Source organism: Equus quagga, chromosome 15 (genome assembly GCF_021613505.1).
Source record: "Equus quagga isolate Etosha38 chromosome 15, UCLA_HA_Equagga_1.0, whole genome shotgun sequence".
Taxonomy (NCBI): domain Eukaryota; kingdom Metazoa; phylum Chordata; class Mammalia; order Perissodactyla; family Equidae; genus Equus; species Equus quagga.
The window spans coordinates 56,238,795-56,258,621 of record NC_060281.1 but is presented as its reverse complement, the minus strand read 5'-3'; the positions used below and the strand labels follow the sequence as shown (position 1 = coordinate 56,258,621).

Genomic DNA, 19,827 nt, shown 5'->3' with positions numbered 1-19,827 from the left:
GACCAAGGGTTTCACAGGTTCGGATCCTGGGCACGGACATGGCACAGCTCATCAGGCCATGCTGAGACGGCGTCCCACATGCCACAACTAGAAGGGACCCACAAGTAAAATATGCAACTATGTACAGGGGGGATTTGGGGAGAAAAAAAAAAGAAGATTGGCAACAGTTGTTAGCTCAGGTGCTAATCTTTAAAAAAACTTGAGAAGACCGAGAAAATTACTAAGTTCAAGTAACGAGTCTTCAACAATCATACTATAGTCTACAGAGCTGAGTTTCACCCAGCACAGCACAGGCTTTGGTGTCAGATCTGAGCCTGAAACCTGTCTCCACAATCTATTTACTAACTGAGTAACCCTCGACAAGCTGTTAACCTTTCTAAATCTCGGTTTAACAATACTACCTTCATAGGATTTCTGTTAAGATTAAAAAATACATGCAAAGTGTTTGACAACAGTGCCTGCCACACAGCCCTCAATAAGTAGAAGACATTATATTTATTTTCCTTTAAGGAAACCTAGGCTCCAACCAAGGCCTAATTGTAAAGACTTAATATTTCACTAATGTTAACACTCAAAATATGAGTTATTTTACTGTGGCTGTTTGAAAAAGTTTAAAAACAGTATCTTCCAAACTGACATTTAATTTCTAGTTAAACTGGGTAGTATTTATTTTTCTCCTTATTTTAATGACAGGAATACCACCTTATATATATATGGGTATTTATACAAATAAAAGAGGGTTTTAAAAAAAAATACATGTTTACAGCCCACTTGTAACATAAGAGACGAAGATGAATCAAAACCTTAAGCACTACAAATGCTTCCCCAAAAGTGAACTTGTCATTTTAAAAATTTCTGTATCTGAATTAAAACCAACATCCCTCTATTACCTTCTCCTTTCACAAACAGGATAGTTGTATCTGCACTTGGTGAAGCTTCAGGTTCACCAGATACATCTTCTTCCTCTTTATCTTCTGCCTAAGAAAAAGAACATTAAGAAGGAATTACTATGAGGGAAAATACATCATTAGAAGATAATGACTTCACTAAGTCTGGGAGAAAATATTGCTTCTTCAAGGCTTTGTTGAGATTAGCAGTGGTATGAATTTTACTGTATGTCATCAGTTAAAATAAAACTTCCAGAGCAGTGTATCTCAAACAGTAATGAGCATATCAATCGCCTGAGGATTCTGCAGATCTGATTCAGGTCTAGGATCAAGCCTGAAATCCTGTATTTCTAACAAATACCCAGGAAATGACGCTGCTGGGACTCAGACCACACTTTGAACTGCAAGGTTCTAGAGAATGGGTTGGTAAACTAAAAGGGCCAGATATCAATTATTTCTGGCTTTGGGAACCATGAGGTCCCTGTTGCAACTAGTCAACTCTGTGGCTGCTTTCTCTTTGGTGTGAAAGCAGCCACAGACAATATGTCAAAGAATGGGCATGGCTGGATTTGGCCCATGGCCACATTTTGCCAACCCATGACCTAGAGCACCCTGTCATCAGCCTAGAGATTTCCATCACAATTAACAATTTTCCTGCGAAAATTCATCACACATCTTGGAAGAAATGGTTAAAAAAAGAAAATGTGACCAGGGATCATACTGGGGTGATGAAGATGTCCTAAAACTTGATTAGAGTTGAAGAACTTCGTATACTTACTAAAAATCATTGAACTGTATAATGAAAACAGGTGAATATGATATGCAAATTATATCTCAATAAAGCAGTTAAAAAATGTGAACAGATTTTAATTTAACTTTAAATCTCAGTGTAGCATCTCTCTAGGCATCAATGAGGATTATAAAGCTATTCATACATTTGAAGTGTCCGGGCCCTACATAAATCAAGATGCTTAATGACAGCCTTGTTTATTGGCATTTAACTTCTCATTTATGTAAAATATTCTTTCTTCCAACAGACAGACTTCTCAAAGGCAAAGACTGTCCTATATTTTAAAAATTCTCAGGGGCCAGCTCCATGGCCAAGTGGTTAAGTTCGCGTGCTCTGCTGCAGCGGCCCAGGGTTTCGCCGGTTTGGATCCTGGGCACGGACATGGCACTGCTCATCAAGCCATGCTGAAGTGGCATCCCACATGCCACAACTAGAAGGACCCACAACTAAAAATACACAACTATGTACTGGGGGGCTTTGAGTAGAAAATGGAAAAAAAAAAAAAAATCCTCCACACTCAGCTCATAGGCTTACTCAAACATTTGTTTGACGCCTGTGCAATTGTATTATGTTATATTTTAAGTATCCTTAATGATACTATTCATTTAGTAAGAGTCAGTGAATTTCTACTTTTGGGAAGAGACCAGAGACAGGAAGACAGGCCCATAAGCTGTAGCAATGAAGAGGAAAGGGTATACTTGAGAAACAGTTAAAAGAAATCATCCATAAGATTTGACTAATGGGGTTGTGGAGTAAAAAGAAATGGAAATAACAAGGCAAAAGCTTGAATCACTGGAGCCATATCAAAACAAGAACCAGATGACAAGACGGATGGTAAATGCGGAATTCCATTTTGGACATATAAAATTTGAGGTACTTACGGAGCATACAGATGGTACTATCCTGCAAAGAGCTGAAAATACAGGTATGGAGCTCAGTAAGGTAGGTGGCTAGAAACAAGATCTGAAAGTCATCAATATAAGCTGGTGTGGCTGAAACCAGAGGTTTCACCAACATTAAGGGAGTGAGCAGAGGTCTTCGAGACGAAAGTAAGAGAGAGACCAAGCAGCAGCAGCTGGGCAGGGAAAACTGAGAGGTGAGCAACAGAAGCCAGCACAAAGGAACTCAAGGAAGGAGTAATCAGCAAATGCTAAAGAGAGCTCCAACAGTATAAAAATGGAAAACAGGCCAGGAATTTGGCAATTAGGTCACTGGTGACTTAGCAACAACAGTTTTATTAGATACATGGGACTAGAGCACGTTAGAGAAGCATGCCGGTAGAGAAAAGAAATGTGCAGCAATTTAAGGTGAAGGACTACAAAGCAGAGTAAATGAGCACATGTGTAGCTTAATAAGTCGCTGTGCAGGATCAATGCTCGAAGATAACAGAAGGAAAGAGAATAATTTAACAGATCCCACAGGACAAGATAGAGACCAGGACAGAGGGAGTAGGACTGGCCTTAGAAGACAGTAAGACAACTCGTGAATAAATAGGAGAAAATGTAGAAAGGATGGGTAAATAATATATTTAGAATCAGAAAGCAGAAATTCTAATAGAGTTCACACTTGATGACCTTCACTGACACTGAAGGCAATGTTGTTGCTAAGACTGAAGAGGACTGACTTTGGAGTTTGAAGGTGGTGATATGCTAGCTGTGAAGAACTGGAGAGTATAGGTAAGCAAAAGCAAACAACTCATTTATCTTATAGCTAATTAGCATATCATAAGATGTACAATTCTTAGGACCTACAACCTGATAATGCTCCACAATATTTCAGCTATTATAGCCTGTCTCCAGGAGAGTAAGGAAATTGTAGCACTGAGAAGGTGACTTCAGCTGCTGGAGGACAGGCAGGCAAGTTTTACTATATAACTCGTACCTTTTAAATTCAGAGCCATCTGAATATACTACCCACTTTAAATACTACTACTAATATTAAGTTAGCTAGTGTTATTACTACTATAGCTCGTTTTAATAAAAACAAAAATTGCGGGTCTGGCCCGGTGGCGCAGCGGTTAAGTTCACACGTTCCGCTTCTCAGCAGCCTGGGGTTCGCTGGTTCAGATCCCGGGTGCGGACATGGCACCGCTTGGCAAGCCATGCTGTGGTGGGTGTCCCACATATAAAGTAGAGGAAGATGGGCATGGATGTTAGCTCAGGATCAGCCTTCCTCAGCAAAAAGAGGAGGATTGGCAGCAGTTAGCTCAGGGTAATCATCCTCAAAAAAACAAAAAACAAAAATTGCTATCACTGATTTTAAGAAAAATACTTTCAGAGAATGTTGGCAAGCTACAGTGCAAGCCACAGCTTTTAGAGACAGAGGATATTCAAGAGAGTAGGAAAGCTCAAGGAGACTTAAAAAAAAAGGTTTGCACTGAAAAATTTTAAACCAATAACCTGCATCTAAACCAGCCGTTGGAGTCTCAGGCCTTAGGAAAAATCTCCTTTCCCTCCCGTGACTACAGACACAGGCTGAGTGGCAGAGGACCCTTACGAATCCCCCAATTCTTTGATACCTGAGGCAACTGTGTACAAGCTGATAATATAAATCTTCGGAAATAATAACCGGAGAAATTCTAGGGCGCTCAGTTCTGGAAATAACTTTTGTAGAGCTCTGGATCTAAGGGCCTACCTTTCTTGGACAGCCTACACGGTCCCATGCAAGCGTACCACTGCTGGGATGGTCTAGTTCAAAGGAAGAAAACACTTTCCCTGCCTTTCTGCTTCAATTTGCCCTAACCATTTTCTGATTTGAGAAAAGCAACATAGCAAGGGGTACTAACACTTCTGTACTAATCGGCCAGGGTGAGGAGTGAACAATTAGAGTTGCTCTTTTAACTCTAATGGTTGTCAAGGCAGGGAGATGATTAAGGTATAGAAAAGTTCTAGGGCCCGGATCTGTGGCCAAGTGGTTAGGTTCACGTGCTCCACTTCGGTGGCCCAGGGTTTTGCCAGTTCAGATCCTAGGCACGGACATGGCACCACTGGTTAGCCCATGCTGAGGCAGCGTCCCACGTGGCACAACCAGAAGGACCTCGAGCTAGAGTATACAACCATGTACGGCGGGTGGAAGGGGGGGGCGCTTTGCGGAGAAGAAAAAAGAAAGAACATTGGCAACAGATGTTAGCTCAGGTGCCAATGTTTAAAAAAAAGAAAGACAAAACAAAAGTTCTAGCCAAACTGTAAGTACAGTCTTCCCTTGGCATCTGCAGGGGATTGGTTCCAGCACCCCTCACGGATTTCGAAATCCAAGGATGCACCGGTCCCAGTCCGCCCTCTGTACATGCAGATGTGGAACTCACAGACACTGGAGGGCCAACTGGGTAACAATGATCTAACAGTTCCCTTCTCTACTCCCTCCACAGTAAGTACATTCCAGCACTAGAGAGCCCATGTAATGTCAGAAAAGTAATTATAACAATATAATCTATTACTAAATTTCTGTACACGCCCAAATTTCAGAGCCCTAAATATCACCTTTAATCCTCAATTCCTGGATCAACTCCCTTCCAATGTTCACTCTAAGTTATCTTACCACAAGTGGCACTTTTAAAACAGTCAAATCTTTATTACCAGCACTGCTGGAGGAATATATTGATCTAGTTAAAGCTGTGCATCTAGTGAACTAGGCTGAAGATGCAGAGCCCTAATATAAACCCTAAAAGTATGGGTAAACATACATGTGAAAGGCTTGATACATGGGTAATCAGTAAAGTTTTCCTGAAGGAGGGGAAATTAGGAAAGCACAAAAATGAGTAGCAGTATTCTACACAAGCGAAACAGTATGTACAGATGCATAAAAATGGGAACTTAAACATCAACAAAATAGCAAGCAGATGAGCTTAGTTGGAAGGCATACTCCATAAAAACGAGGATAAGTCAAAAGAAGAGCAGAAATCTATATATGACACTAATTATTTTGATATTGACTTAAAAGAAATGGGACTTTTCCTTTTGGTTCAATCTTGAAAAAAATGACAAAATCTAGAATCACAAAAATCTAGACTCACTTCCAGGTTCAAGTGTGGTATAATGAAAAGAGAAAGAAAAAAATCTGTGTAGATTACAGTAGTCCAAGAGAGGAAATGAAATTAGCTGGAAGCATGCTACAATAATCCTTATTCTAGCCCAATATTCTTACTGTCATACTATAATTATATAATAAAAGTTTCAGAGCTGGATGACTCCTAAGAGATCTTGTCTAAGCGCCTTACTCTTCACAGAACACATTTTATACATTGTTTGTCTGCTTTTCAACCCCTACCACCGAAACACATATATACTCCCCCAAGAACATAAGCTCCATGACAGCAGAGAAAATATCTGGCTTGTTGACCCCTGCCCTCAGAACAGTGACTGGCACATGAAGGGACTCAATAAATACTTGCTTATTGAATGAAGGAAAGAAGAAAGAGGAAACTGAGACCCAAAGAGATAAGTTACCCAAGGTCAGAAAGCTGAGTAGTATGTATCCCAAATCCACCAACAAATGGTCCAGTGCTATTCCCACTATAGTGTTACACTCAGGCTCTGACCATATGATCTTGAATTGTTTCATGTCTCCCTCCCTGTTCCAGAAAATACTTATGATCCATCGTCAATGACTGGCCCCTACTCTCCCAACTTCAATCCACTCTGATCACAGTAACAAACCTCTAGAAGCAAGAATTTTAACAAATTTTTCTATAAAAAGAATAAATTCTAGATACATTATATACATATCTTAAATCATATGTAACACTAACCAAATCTGTGGGTTCATCTTCTTCCACCTCTGCTTCATCATCCTCATCTTCAATTATTGAATCTTCCACTGTTTCTTCATCTTCTGTAAGATCTTGAGCCACTGCTACCGAACCTAACAATAAAATACAAGACAAGTAATTAACTACCCTGGAATATTGATGTTCTTTAATCTCAGGCATAGGCAAGAAAATTTTCCCCTTGGAGTAATTCAATCTCCCAGTGCACCCGAATGAGGCCAAATTACAATGCATCTAAAAATATGCATATTATCTTATTAGTAGTCTTAACAACTGCATGTTCCTTTTAATGGGAAATGCTGTTTAATTTTAAAAAGCACCTAACAGTTGGAAAAATGAACTGGTGAAACCAAAGATGCCTTGAAGCCCAGATAAAGAACTTCAAACAATTGTCTTAAGCAAATTAAGGAAAATAAGTTTAAAAGAAACTCCAAAATTTAATCCCTGTCATTAACCATTTTATAAAACAAACAAAAAACTCAGCTCTAAAGGAAAACAGCAATCTCACTATCTCGGCAAGAAACACTGTTACTACAGTTGACTATGGCTCACTCTTAGAACTTGAAAGCATGTAATTCCAAGGAACAAATATCCGATGGTATCCAGGGCAAAAATTAGCTTGCATAAAACACATCCTGTTTAGTAAAAACTACAGTGGTAACTTCAGGGTTTATAGCAGAGAAAGACAGCATTTATTTCTGCATATGGCTTCAAACATGTTTTACGATACTTTTCTATTTCCCCTACACTTAATGTCAAAATAAAAGTTAAGCATAACTGTAATGCCAAGAAATTAAAAATCATAATTTTGTAGGTAAAAGCTCTAAATAAGTCACATTAAATCTACTTCAGATCCTGCAAAGAAATTTCAAAGTTCTAGCAACTCTCAACATTTCTCAGAAAGAATGCTGATGTGGCAGCTCAGTAAAGGAAAAAACGTGGGAAAGGAAGCATGTACATATGCTGCAATATCCAAGAAAAACAGTATATATTAGGGACCATGCATTTTAAGTCTCTTCCTGTCTGTCCTTACTGGCTGTTAAAATTCATGCAAAATATTAAAGAACACTGGATCACCCATTACGAACTAAAAACAGCTTTTACTGCTTGCTGAACAAAGACTACAACAGTGCACTCATAATTTATAAATCATTCCTAACTTTACAAATTTTCAAAAAACCAGTAAGAAAAATATCTTTGTCTGACATAACTTAAAGTTGTATTTAGTTAAATTTCAAGACTTCTCAATATATAAAATGTCTTTTCATCCCTTTTCAGTGGATATTAAACAATTTATTTTAATGTTAACCAGCAACAATTTTATGCCTATAAAATCTAACAATTTTCGACGGGAAAAATTAAGAGAAAACACATCTTTTGAAAGAAAGACCATTCCTCACAAAAATGTTTAAAGAAATCCAGTTTAAACACTGATATTTCTTTTAAAAAGAAAATTTATAAAACCTGAAAAAATACAGTTTAGATTCTACACAAGTAGAACAAATTTTCTTTAAAAAACCCAAATGAGAACAAACCAGCAAGCACTCCTCTTTAAATATGCAAATGAATTCATTCACAGTTTTGGTTAATTCTCACTTGGTTTTCTATCCACTAAACAGAAGCCAATCACTTCACTTCTTTGCAAAACAATTCGTGGATACCTGTCACCATCACTCATTTTGCCACACAGCTTGCTCAAACTTAGAGAATGAAATTCTAGCGATCGTTTAGTCAGGCTAAATTTTACAGCCAAACTAAACGATCGAAGTTCATGATAGAACCAGGGCAAGAAGCCAAGTTTCTACATTTTCAACGATCTGCTATCCAAGTTATTGCCACACCAGGTCAACCGTTGGAAGGAATAAACTTAGAACTCGAAGTAGACTATTTTTTCAGGACATGGCACTTCCACAAAACATAAAAAGGTTACAGAAAAAGAGAGGCGAGAAAAGGAGGGCACAAGTAACAGACATCCCACAGGGATTCTTCAGTCCGCCTCAGAGCACAGGCGTGGGCAGTGGGGGCGAGGATCGGGAGCTTTTCTGAAGTCAGGACTCCTGGTGACACACAGGGATCAGGTGCTGATAAACGGGAAGATGGCCAAAAGAAAGACGCTCTAAGACTTCAGGTGTGTAGAAAACAAGGGTTCCAGCAAATGAATGGAGGTCTCCTAGCACGGGCGCTAAGGACACGTCAGCCCTGAGCGGGGAGGGGCGGAGCGGCGCTGGCGGCGGCCGACAGCAAGCCAAGGCGCCGCTGCAGCCCTGGGCGGCCGGGCCCACCGCCCCTCGCCTCCTTCCCCGACCCGACGATCCGCCAGCTCCGGCCACTGCTGCAGGTGCAAGGCCCGGCCCGAGGCGCAAGACCGCCGGCAGTACCCCGCGCTCCGCGCGGCAGAGGCCGAGGCTCCAGCGGGGTTGCGGCCGCGCGCGCTGAGGCCCCTACCCGAGCCGGGGTCGGGGAGGAGGGCGGCCGGCAAGGGGGACGCCCGGCGCGGGAGTCGCCGCCGCCTCCAGCCCCAAACTTGCCGTCGTTGGTGTCCCTTCCCGGCCAAGCCCCGCGGCCCACTCCCCTCGCCTCACCTCCAGAGCCGCCCCGGAGCAAGAGGGTGGCAGGGAACACGAGCAGGAGAAGCAGAAGCAGCCGGGGGAGGAGTCTCATGGCGCGGCCGGCCCGGTGTCCAGTCCCCGTCCGCTAGCCCTCTCGGCGGCTCGGGCGGTAATGGCGTTACTCTTCATCCGGGCTTCGGGCGCGGAGGGGCGGGGCACGTACCACGCACGGCTTTTCGCTACGCCCCCTCCCTGGCTGAGGAACGCCGCCAACGTGGCTGCTTCGCTCGGAGCGCTGGAGGGGCGCCGGCAGTCCGGGAGTCACGTGACTGGTTGCCCGGGCCTCTGACATTCTCGCGAGAGTTCTCATCCCGCGGTAGCCGCGGGCTGGCGACCTGCCGTTTGTTGCGTGCCCCGCCGTGACCGTGTCTCCCAGTTAATTAGCGTCGTTTGTGGTTACTTTATATGAATGACGATCCGCCTGGTTCCTGGCGCAGTAGAGTGGTTTTTTTTTTAGAAGTCTTTATATAATTTTTAATAATAGTGATATAAGGACCATGAACTAGGTGGCATTGAAAAGCAAAAATGTTCTGGCATAGATAATTGTTCAAAAAACCCAAAAAGCATAAAAACTACACAGTGTAAAACCTTTGTCCCCTATCTGCCCACACCCTCACCCAAAGTTAAATAGCAGCAGTTCTTAAATTCTTACCTGAGGTTCCAGAGTTACAAATCACCTAGTACAGTGCCTGGCTTATAGTGAGCATTTGGCAAGTACATAGTGCAGGCAGCAGTGGCTGTACAGTTTCCTTCAGTTTCCTTCTGATCTAGTTTGGCTTTGGGTTGCTGCCAAAAATCTGGTATTTCATGCAATTAAACAATCTGAATACCAGGAACCATTGGACTGGACCAATCCAATCCATGTCGTATGGATGATCAGATAAATAAACTAACTCTCATGTGTTTATTATTGCTAATGATTGTCCCTTAGAACTGTGTTTCATGTGTAATCTCATTTAATCTCTAAAACTCCCAATGAGCTGGTGTAGGGGAGGAAGACATTTCCTCTCCCCAGATGTGGGTTCGTCTGGCCGGAGAATGAATTAAATTCACATGAGACAGAATAGCAAGAGAAAATTAAACAAAGCTTTATGAGGAACCATGGCCCAGGGCCTTTCTTCCCGAAGGAAGAAAGGGCACCCAAGAAGTGGGGTGCACAGAGTGGTTATATACCCCCAAACAGGGTGTTTTACATGTGATTGAAATGTCCATCCCACAATAGTCACAAGATTGCCCTGTCAGCACAGTGCTTGATGGACACAGCAGGTAGTGGTCTGCTGTCTCAGAGGGCATAGCCGGAGGCAAGTCGATTGTCTGGAGCTGGGCAGTCACAGGTGAGTGCAGCAATCAGTTCCCAGCCTAAGGAAAGATGCTTAATCCTTAAAGAAATGCCAAAGTTGACAGGGGGAGGGAAGTCTGTTACAGGAGGTTACCAGAGAAGCACAATAAAATGCAGATTTAAGTCTTTGCCTTTGGTATTGATTAAGAGTTTTTGGAGAGAAGGTCATCTCCTTTCTTCTTCCTGGTACAGAGAGGGAGGCAACTTTCACAGATAGAGATTTACCTTACAAATGTAAACGTGTCCTAACAAAGGGCAAGTTCCATTCCTCAGATCCTCCTTCCCTGTCCCAGTTTATCAAAAGCAATCAGCCTCAAATAATCCTTATGCCAAAGAGACATATCTTGGGGTGGCCAATTTCAGGTCCCCACACTGGGTATTGCTAAGAAAAGTGAGATGCAGAAAGGTAATTTACTCAAGGCTTAAAAGCTAGTCAATGGCAGAGGCAAAATTTTAACTTGGCAGTCTGATTCCAGCCTCCATGCCCCACTGGCCTAGGACATCTGCTGATCTGTTCCAGCACTGGCTCTGCTAAAGACCTCGTGCCTTAGGGCCCCTGTTAAGGCAGCTTGTGGCTGCTACCGCCACTGTCTAATTCTGCCTACTCAAGTCACAACCTGACAGCACTGGGCTGAACCAGCTCAGCTCTGCTCCACTTCGCCAGGCCACTAGCGCCGCTGCTCCTGCTGCTGCTGCTGCTGCTACTAAGGCACCCGCCAGAGGTGGAGGGGATCTGTGAGAAGGCATCCTCCCACTTTGCTGCTGCCTCCACTCTTGTGCACAGGTACCAAAGCTTCCACTCTGTACCAAAGCCAACAGGACTGGGGACCCCACTTTGATGTGGCTGAACCCTGCTGAGTACTCTACTGGCATGGGAAGAATCTCTCTCCCCAACTTTGAGGCACTTTCTGTTCCACGAGTTTCAGTTCAGACCTGCTCTGAGTTCCTGATGTCTGACAGGTTTTTTGACAAACGCATCCTGTTACCAAAACTGAAATGGGGTCCCTCCTGGTGATTTAAATCAGACTCTACACTGATGCAGGGTCGGTGAGCCGAGGAGTCGAAAGAAAGATTTCTTAGACTCTCAAGATCTGGCAGGAGTGCTCTTTTATTTAGAGAATAGAATAGCATGGGGACAGGACCCATGGGCGGGCAGAGCTGCTGCGTGGGGACAGGACCCACGGGCAGTCAGAGTTGCTGCTGGCATGGGGAGCTGCTGCTGCTGCTGCTGCTTCTGCTGCTGCAAAGTTGGGTGGTGAGTAAAGCTAAATTTAAGGCATCGGTATGTGAGTTATCTCTTTACAAGACAAAGAATATGTAAAAAAAGTTAAAATGGTATCAGTGCCTGTAGGGTCCGGCCATATGGCGGTCCCACAACTTTTAGATAAGAATCAAACCGGATTGAGTAAATGGCAGAAGTCACCGCTTGAATTTCATCCTCAGCTAAAGACAAAGGAGGATGGGGGGGGGGGGGTGGTCAGTTACATGAGGTTGCCAGACATTGATTAAGAGTTTCTAGAGATAAGGCCATCCCCCTTCTTCCTGGCACAGAGAGGGAGGCATCTTCACAGGTAGAGGTTTCCCTTAGAAATGTAAATGTTTCCCAACAAAGGGACAAGCAAATTCTACTCCTTGGAGCCTGCCTCTCTCATCTGTAGTTTTAAAAGTAACCAGCCTAAAAATCCTCATTTAAAATTAAGCAGCCTAAAAATCCTCATCATACACCACAAGTAATTGTCTCACAAAGTAAAGGATATTTGCAGCAAATAGGAGACCACGAGGTATGATTTCCAGAGTAATGGCATCCCCAAACAAAGGGAAGCAGGGACATTTACTTTGGATGGGGAATGAACATTCAAAAGGGAGCAGTGGGTATTTGCTTGTGCATGCTCAATTGGAAAACATGCTTCCACACACACTGCAGGTTATGGTAATAAGGCCTGAGCTTCTCCTGGAAAGATCTTAGCATTAAAAATAAGGCAAAGGTCATAGGCATAGCTCTCCTGGTGAGGCTTGGTCTGGTTCAGGGAGTTTAGTGATTGCATCTCCTTAACATAACAAAGGAAAAAGAACAATCTGGAAAAACAGTTAAAATATCCAAACCCACCCTTGAGTTCCTTGGGGTAACTAGTGACAATCCTTCTATTTAACTCCCTACTCCCTCCTAGCACAGGAATCCAGTGTAACCTATAGTAGAAGATACAGACTTACACTGTATTCAAAATCACCTCTTTGTCCCTGGACCAAGGGTGTCTCACTGACTCTCTTTTCCCTGCAGAGGCCTGATTTCCAGCAGGGAGGACTCTCATGCCTTACGTTAAGGAGATTCCTGGTCGGTCTTGATGCGGGGTCGGTGAGCCGAGGAGTCGAAAGAAAGATTTCTTTAGACTCTTAAGATCTGGCAGTAGTGCTCTTTTATTTAGAGAATAGTATAGAATAGCATGGGGACAGGACCCACGGGCAGTCAGAGCTCCTGCTGCTGCCTCTGCTGCCCCCGCTGGCATGGGGACAGGACCCACGGGCAGTCAGAGCTCCTGCTGCTGCCCCGAGTTGAGGGTTAGGGCTAAATTTAAGGCATAGGTATGTGAGTCATCTCTTTACGAGACAAAGAAAAAAAAAGTTAAAATGGTACCAGTGCCGGTAGGGTCCAGCCATTGGGCGGTCCCACAACTTTTAGATAAGAATCAAACCGGATTGAGTAAATGGTAGAAGTCACCGCTCAAATATTATCTTCAACTAAAGACAAAGGAGGATTTGGGGGTGGGGGGTCAGTTACATGAGGTTGCCAGACAGTAAACAACTTAAGTTCTTGCCTTCCCCGTTAAGAGTTTCCAGAGATAAGGCCATCCCCACCTTCCTCCTGGCGCAGAGAGGGAGACATGGAGATTTCCTTCACAAATGCAATTGTCTCTGATCAAAGGGCAAGCAAATTCCACTCCTTGGAGCCTGGTTCTCATCTGCAGTTTTAAAATTAACCAGCCTAAAAATCCTCGTCATAAACCGTGTTTTAAAATTAAGCAGCCTAAAAATCTTCATCAGGTCTGTCTCTCCAGTTCTCAGGACATGTTTAGACATAGCCTGAACCTGTGAGGATAAGCCAGTTTAGGATTAAACTGGGACTTTCACTCCGGTTATGTTATTAAATGATTACTAATGGATTTTATTTGGGGCTTGAATTTTAGACAACCAGCTACTAAAGGTGCAGCAGGAACAAATAAAGCATGCCCACTCTGGAGGTGACTGCTGTGATGAACTTAGGGAAAATAAAAACATACAAACAGAAAACAGAGAGACCTGTGTGGCTGTCTGACTGGCATAAAAAGCAGTAGCCTATGGATCAGGGAAGTAAAATACTCGCCCTGATCTTAGTGCTCATGAATTCTGCATTATTGTGATCTATGCTCTCCCTTGGTGCTCACCCAGGGCTCTCCTGCTTACTGGGTTCCAATCCTTCCCTTAGGGAATTCACAATTCCATCTGCTAATTTATTTAGGTCCTCCCAGATGTCTCCCCATATTCTCTCACTCTCACATCTGCACCTCTCTCTTTGAAGATGTGTTTTCCAAGAATATACCACATTCTGGTTATTCTCATTCATACAGCTCTGGCAAATTCACAGTTGATTCTCCACTTATGTCATTTTATTCCCTTAGAATTTGTTAGAGCAGAGCTTTCTTTTCCTTAGATTACTTAAGATTTCTCTTGGCATCATTAGCGAATGTGTTTATTAATCACCGGTTTTGCTTCTGTTTCATTTCCTCTGGTAACTGGGTAGCCAGTGAACGTCCGTCCTCATGTCCTTTAACCTTTGCTCAACTGTCTCCTTGTCAGCGAGGCTCACCCTCACCTCCAATTTAAAACTACACCCTGCGGCTTCCCCTCCCCTGCCCTCTCAGTTCCTTTCTCCCTTTTTCATAGCACTTGTTACCTTCTAGCACAGTATGTCCCATGTTATGCCTCCTTTCTCTCAGCATCTTGAGGCCAGGGCTCTTGAGGCCTTTGACTCAATGCTGTAGAACAGCACCTGATGCCCAGTGGTAACTCAGAAAACAGTTATTGAATTTATTGTATTGTTACAAGTGACATCTTTCCTCCACAAATTTGCAACCTAAGTTCAATTATAGACCTAATAAGAAATGAAAAAATATTGACAGGAGATTTTCACATATCGATTTATAGGGGGTAACTTCTGGTTCAAAACTGATTTGGCTTGAACTGAAAAGCCTGATTTATGGCCGATCAAACATACGTTGTATGACTGCTTTAACCATTAAAGAATGCACGCTCTTAAGGTAAGAATGCACGCTCTTAAGGTAAGAATGCATACTTCCCGTCAGACACCCTATGGTAATGCCCATATTAGTCCCTTTCCCAACATCAGGGTTATATTGACCTGCTAATTTGCAACTGAATACCTCTTTGAAACTTTGATGAATATGTATCCTGGGTGTGTTTAATGTATGTTCTTTGTTCCAAAAAGGTATAAGACTACTGAAAACCATGCTTCTCCAGAATGCTTTCTTCCTTTGTGGACATTCTGTTACGGAACCAGGCTCATTTGGGCCTGGAAAGCCAAACACTGAGACAACAAGATTGCAGCAGAGAGAGGGTTTAATCACAAGGCAGCCAAGAGAGGAAGCCAGAGAATGAGTCTCAAATCCGCTTCCCCAAAAATATGGACTCAGGGATATTTATGGGGTAGGGTGCAAGGTCGTCTGAAACGTGGAGAGAGGTGATTGGAGGTGAGGCAATTGATGATCTGCGCAAGCGTAGTCAGACTCCATGCCTCTTCATAGGACATGTGTTCACAAAATGAGGGTGTTGGTGATGCGGGCTCAGTGAGTCGAGGAGTCGAAAGATTTCTTGGACTCTCAAGGTCTGGCAGTAGTGCTCTTTTATTCAGAGAATAGAATGGAGACAGGCCCCATGGGCAGTGAAGAGCTGCAGCATGGGGACAGGACCCATGGGCAGTGAAAAGCTGCCGGCATGGGGACAGGACCCATGGGCAGGAAGAGCTGCCAGCATGGGAGAGGCCCCATGGACAGTGAAGAGCTGACGGCATGGGGACAGGACCTGTGGGCAGGAAGAGCTGCCTGCATGGGGACAGGACCCGTGGGCAGGAAGAGCTGCAGGCATGGGGACAGGACCCGTGGGCAGGAAGAGCTGCAGGCATGAGGACAGGACCCACGGGCAGTAAAGAGCTGCAGGCATGAGGACAGGACCAGGAAGAGCTGCTGGCATGGGGACAGGACCCGTGGACAGGAAGAGCTGCAATGGGATGAGGGCAGGGCTAAATTCATAAGGCATAGATATGAGTTATTTCTTTACATGACAAAGGAAAGCTTATATAAAAAAGTCATTAAAATAGTATCAGTGTAGGTGGGATCTGGCTATTGGTTGGTCCTATAACTTTAGATAAGAATCAGATTGGATCAGGTCAGGACATCCTATGCTTCCAGAGGATGATATAGCTCGGTATGTAGGGCAGGTCACCTTGGACTTCTCTCCTTGGGACAGGAGCAGCCTTGATCCTCATCATTAGCATGATCTGAGGGTGGAATTTTTAGCCTCTTGATGTCAAAAGGTCATTTATCAGATATCTGTGCAGGCCCAGTTGATGGATTGGTGGTCTCAACCAGCCTGAAGTGAACAAGGTGTTCTAATTCGTGAAAAACCCCTCACACACCGATTACCATGGTGACCCAGGCTCCAGGGACATGTTATCTATAGGAACCTGGTAGGAGTCAGACAGCATATTGCCTAAAGAGCACAGTTAACAAGGGGTGGGCAAACAGTTAAAAGCTATAATCAGTCATTGCAAAAAGGAAAAAAACTTTAGTTCCTAGCTACTTAATCATCGGTGGTTAACTGTTTGCTGGTTTCAACTGTCTTCTTGGGTTATAATTAATCCTCACCCTGGCTCAAGTAAAACTCACCTTATCTCTCTTATCTATAGAATGGTTATTGGTTGTTTTGCATCTACACTATCTAAAAATGAAAAAGTTATGTCTATTATATGCAAAGACTTGTGTTCTTTCACCTAGTAAGGGCTAAAAAAAAGAATTAGGGCTTTTGTACTATACTTTACCTCTGAAAGAAAAGAAGTTCTTTTGTGATCCTTATGAAAAGGGGCATGATGGGAAAAAGAAAGAAAATAAGGAGGACTTTCAAAGGAATCCTGGCTCTCCAGCCCAACTCCTACTTAGAAGCAGGGCCTGCATTCCTTCCCCGCCCTCCCAGAGCACCATTCCCACCTGGTCCTCTTTCTCCACAGCTCACAGACCTCTCCTGACCTCTCCCCAGCTTACATTTCCTTGGAAAAAAAACAGAAAAAAAATCACAACCACCTGACCACTCACCACAAACCTGACCCCTTACCTCCATCTGTGCACTCACGCTCCACCCTCCTCTCTGCTACAATAAAAACGTCTATAGGCCCATCAAAGGCCATCCACCATTTGTGGTTTGGATTCCATCTCCTGCTCAAAAATGTGGGGTTCTGAAAACAGCACTCTCCTCTCTACTTCATAATAAATTTCTACTTCTTCAATTCATTGCTCCCATCAATACAAATATACTGTTGTCCACCTTAAAAAGCAAAATTCTCCCGTGGCCTCTGTTCCCCTTCAGGGACAGCCTTATTTCTCTGCTCTCTGACACAGTAAAACTTCAGAATCTCACCTCTCAATTTTCTTCTCTGCCTAGTCCAACTGGGCTTCTGTTTTCACCACTGCACTCAAACATCCATCTCTGTCTTGCTAAATCCCAAAGTCGTCATCTGAGCCCTCCCTCCCCACCTGCTTGTTTAACACTTGTTTCTCGAGGCTCAATGACGACCATGCTCTCCTAATTTTCCTTCCACCTCACTGGCCCCTCCTTCTCTCTGCCTGGCCCCTAAATCTAGGCCTGTTAGAATGGATATACTGCATAATGCTGGAAAACTCATCAGCTTACTTCTGTAGGAAGGCCTGGAGGACACTCCGTTTACCAAAGCAATAAGGAATGCGCTGAGGAGCTCCAGCCTTGCTGAGAAGACCAGTGATCAGCTGTCCTCTGTAGACCAGGGCTGAGGGTAAGAGATGCTGTTTTGGAACCGGGCTAATAGCAATGGGGATGAGGATGAGAATGGAGGCCAGGTGGCACCCCTTAACCATCAGAAACAAGGTGGGAACAATTACCATCATGAGCTGCCCAGTCAGGGGAGAGGAGGGGGAGTGGGCAGGAGGAATAACCTGTAGAGAATCAGGGCAGGGTTAATGTGATACTTGGGACTCAAACATATTGCTTAATTTATACAATTAAAGAAATCAAGAAAGATCAGGAGGCTGAGGGCAGTCACCCCCATAAAAAGTCATGCTCTCTCCCTCAGCTGGGTGCAAGCCAGTTCTCAATCCTGGAACCCAGTAACTGAGGGGAAGCCAGGTTCCTATGATGAGGAGGCCTGAAACACCATTCAGTAGTGAATACCCCATCCTTCCTCAAAGGGACCTGTGGACATTTACTCAGAGTATCCATGCATTGGGGAAAGGGGAACACCCAGCCCTTTGCAGGATTGTTGGACACAAGGTCTAAACTGGCATTAAATCCAGGAACTAAAGTGCCAACACGGCCCCTGTTTAGAGTAGGAGTATATGGGAGCCAGGTAATAAGTGGAGGCCCAGCCCAGGCCCAGCTCACAGTGGGTCCTTTAGGTTGTGAGCCCCACCAGTGTCTGGTCCCTGAAAGTACGGTTGGAATGGACATACTTGAAAGAAACTTACACTGGTTCCTAATGAGAGTTATTAAGAGTATGAAAGGCTAAGTGGAAGCTTCTGAGACTGCCACCACCACTCCCTTCCCCAGTCAAGATAGTAAATTAAAAGCACCATCACATCCCAGGGCAATGGTAAGATGCGTGCCACATCTTAAAGGGGTGATGGTCTCTGTCAAATACCAACTTAATTTGCCGGCTGGCCCTCACAAAAACTACATGGATCATGGCAGATGACAGTGAAATACCAAAATGTAACCAGGTGGTAGCCTCAATGCCCCAGGGTCAAACGCAGCAGTTGATCAGTTTATCCTGCTGAACCTTCTCTTGCATGCTTTCCAGGAACAAGACTGACCAGAATCCTGGAGAAATTGAGGGTGGAAGCAGTGATTGACAGCAAACAGGCTAGAGGAAATTTTGGGGGGAGGGTATGATAGAATATTTCAAAATTAGATTGTGATTATTGCATGACCATAAATTTACTAAAAATCACTGAGTTGTACACTTATGATAGGTGAATTTTACAGTATGTAAATCATCCCTCAATAAAGGGAAGAGTATATAAAAAAGATGTATTTATTAGTTGTAGTGATTCTTCATGTATTTAGGTACTGTAGTTTCTACCTATTTGTGAGATAATAGAAAATACATGTATTGGTCTCTGCCCCCAGTTCCGGGTGCAGAGCATCTGAAACCCTTGTAAATTCCCAAGTGCGAAGAGCACTAGGGGCATCTTTTGTTCTAATGAGGTGACTCTTGGTGGGCTCCTGGATGGCTCCTGGATGGGAGGTGGTCACTAGAAAGACCATGCCATGATTAGAAGCTTGGAGTTTTCAGCCCCACCTCCCATTCTCCAGAGTCGGAGAGGAGCTGGAAATGGAGTTAATGATCAATCATTCCTACATGAGGAAACCACCATAAAAGTGCCAAAAGTGCGGGATTCAGGGAGCTTCTAGGTGAGTGAACACATCCAAGTACCGGGAGAGTGACGCACCCCAACACCACAGGGACAGAAGCTCCTGAGCTCAGGACCCTCTCAGACTTCACCCTGTGTATCTCTTCATCGGTTGTTCATCTGTATCCTTTAGTAAACCGTTAAGCTTAAGTGTTTCCTTGCATTCTGTGAGCTGCTCTAGCAAATTAATCAAACCCGAGGAGGATGTCATGGAAACTTCTGATTTGTAGCCTATCGGTCAGAAGCACAGGTGACAACCTGGACTTGTGATGGCGTCTGAAGTGGAGTGAGGGCAGCCTTGTGGGACTGAGCCCTTAGCCTGTGGGATCTGATGCTATCTCCAGGTAGACAGTGTCAGAATTGAGTTAAATGATAGGACACCTAGCTAGTGTCGGAGGATTTGCTTGATGGGGGAAAACCACACACATCTGGTGTCAGAAGTGTTGTGAATATGGTAGTAGTGTGAGGGTAGAGGAGACACACAGGAGGGAGAGAACTGAGTTGTTCCTAAGCACCATTCTTCCGAAGCTCTCTGATTAGGCATGTTGAGTTCAACTGAATTGGAGGGATGTGTCAGTGGAGTAACTGCACTGTGAAATCTTGAAAATTCTCTCCTTGGAACATCATCTCTGACCTTGGAAACATTTACCCTATGAATTCTCAACTGTATTAGTGTGTTGTTGAATTTTCACCATATTGTGCTCACTAGAATTTCTTAAAGAATATATTCTA

The 19,827-nt window shown here is 43.8% G+C and overlaps 1 protein-coding gene across 1 annotated transcript in view; it reads right to left on the bottom strand.

Moving 5' to 3' along the window:
* Positions 1 to 9,217, bottom strand: part of SSR1 (signal sequence receptor subunit 1) — a 42,822-nt gene extending 33,605 nt beyond the window's left edge. Inside the window, exons 1-3 of the mRNA XM_046639645.1 lie at positions 9,025 to 9,217; positions 6,425 to 6,537; positions 891 to 978 (exon numbers count right to left, since the gene is read on the bottom strand). Of these exons, the coding sequence (XP_046495601.1) occupies positions 891 to 978; positions 6,425 to 6,537; positions 9,025 to 9,103 (280 nt within the window). The 5' untranslated portion in view covers positions 9,104 to 9,217. The remainder of the gene's footprint in view (positions 1 to 890; positions 979 to 6,424; positions 6,538 to 9,024) is intronic.
* Positions 9,218 to 19,827: the final 10,610 nt, after the last annotated feature.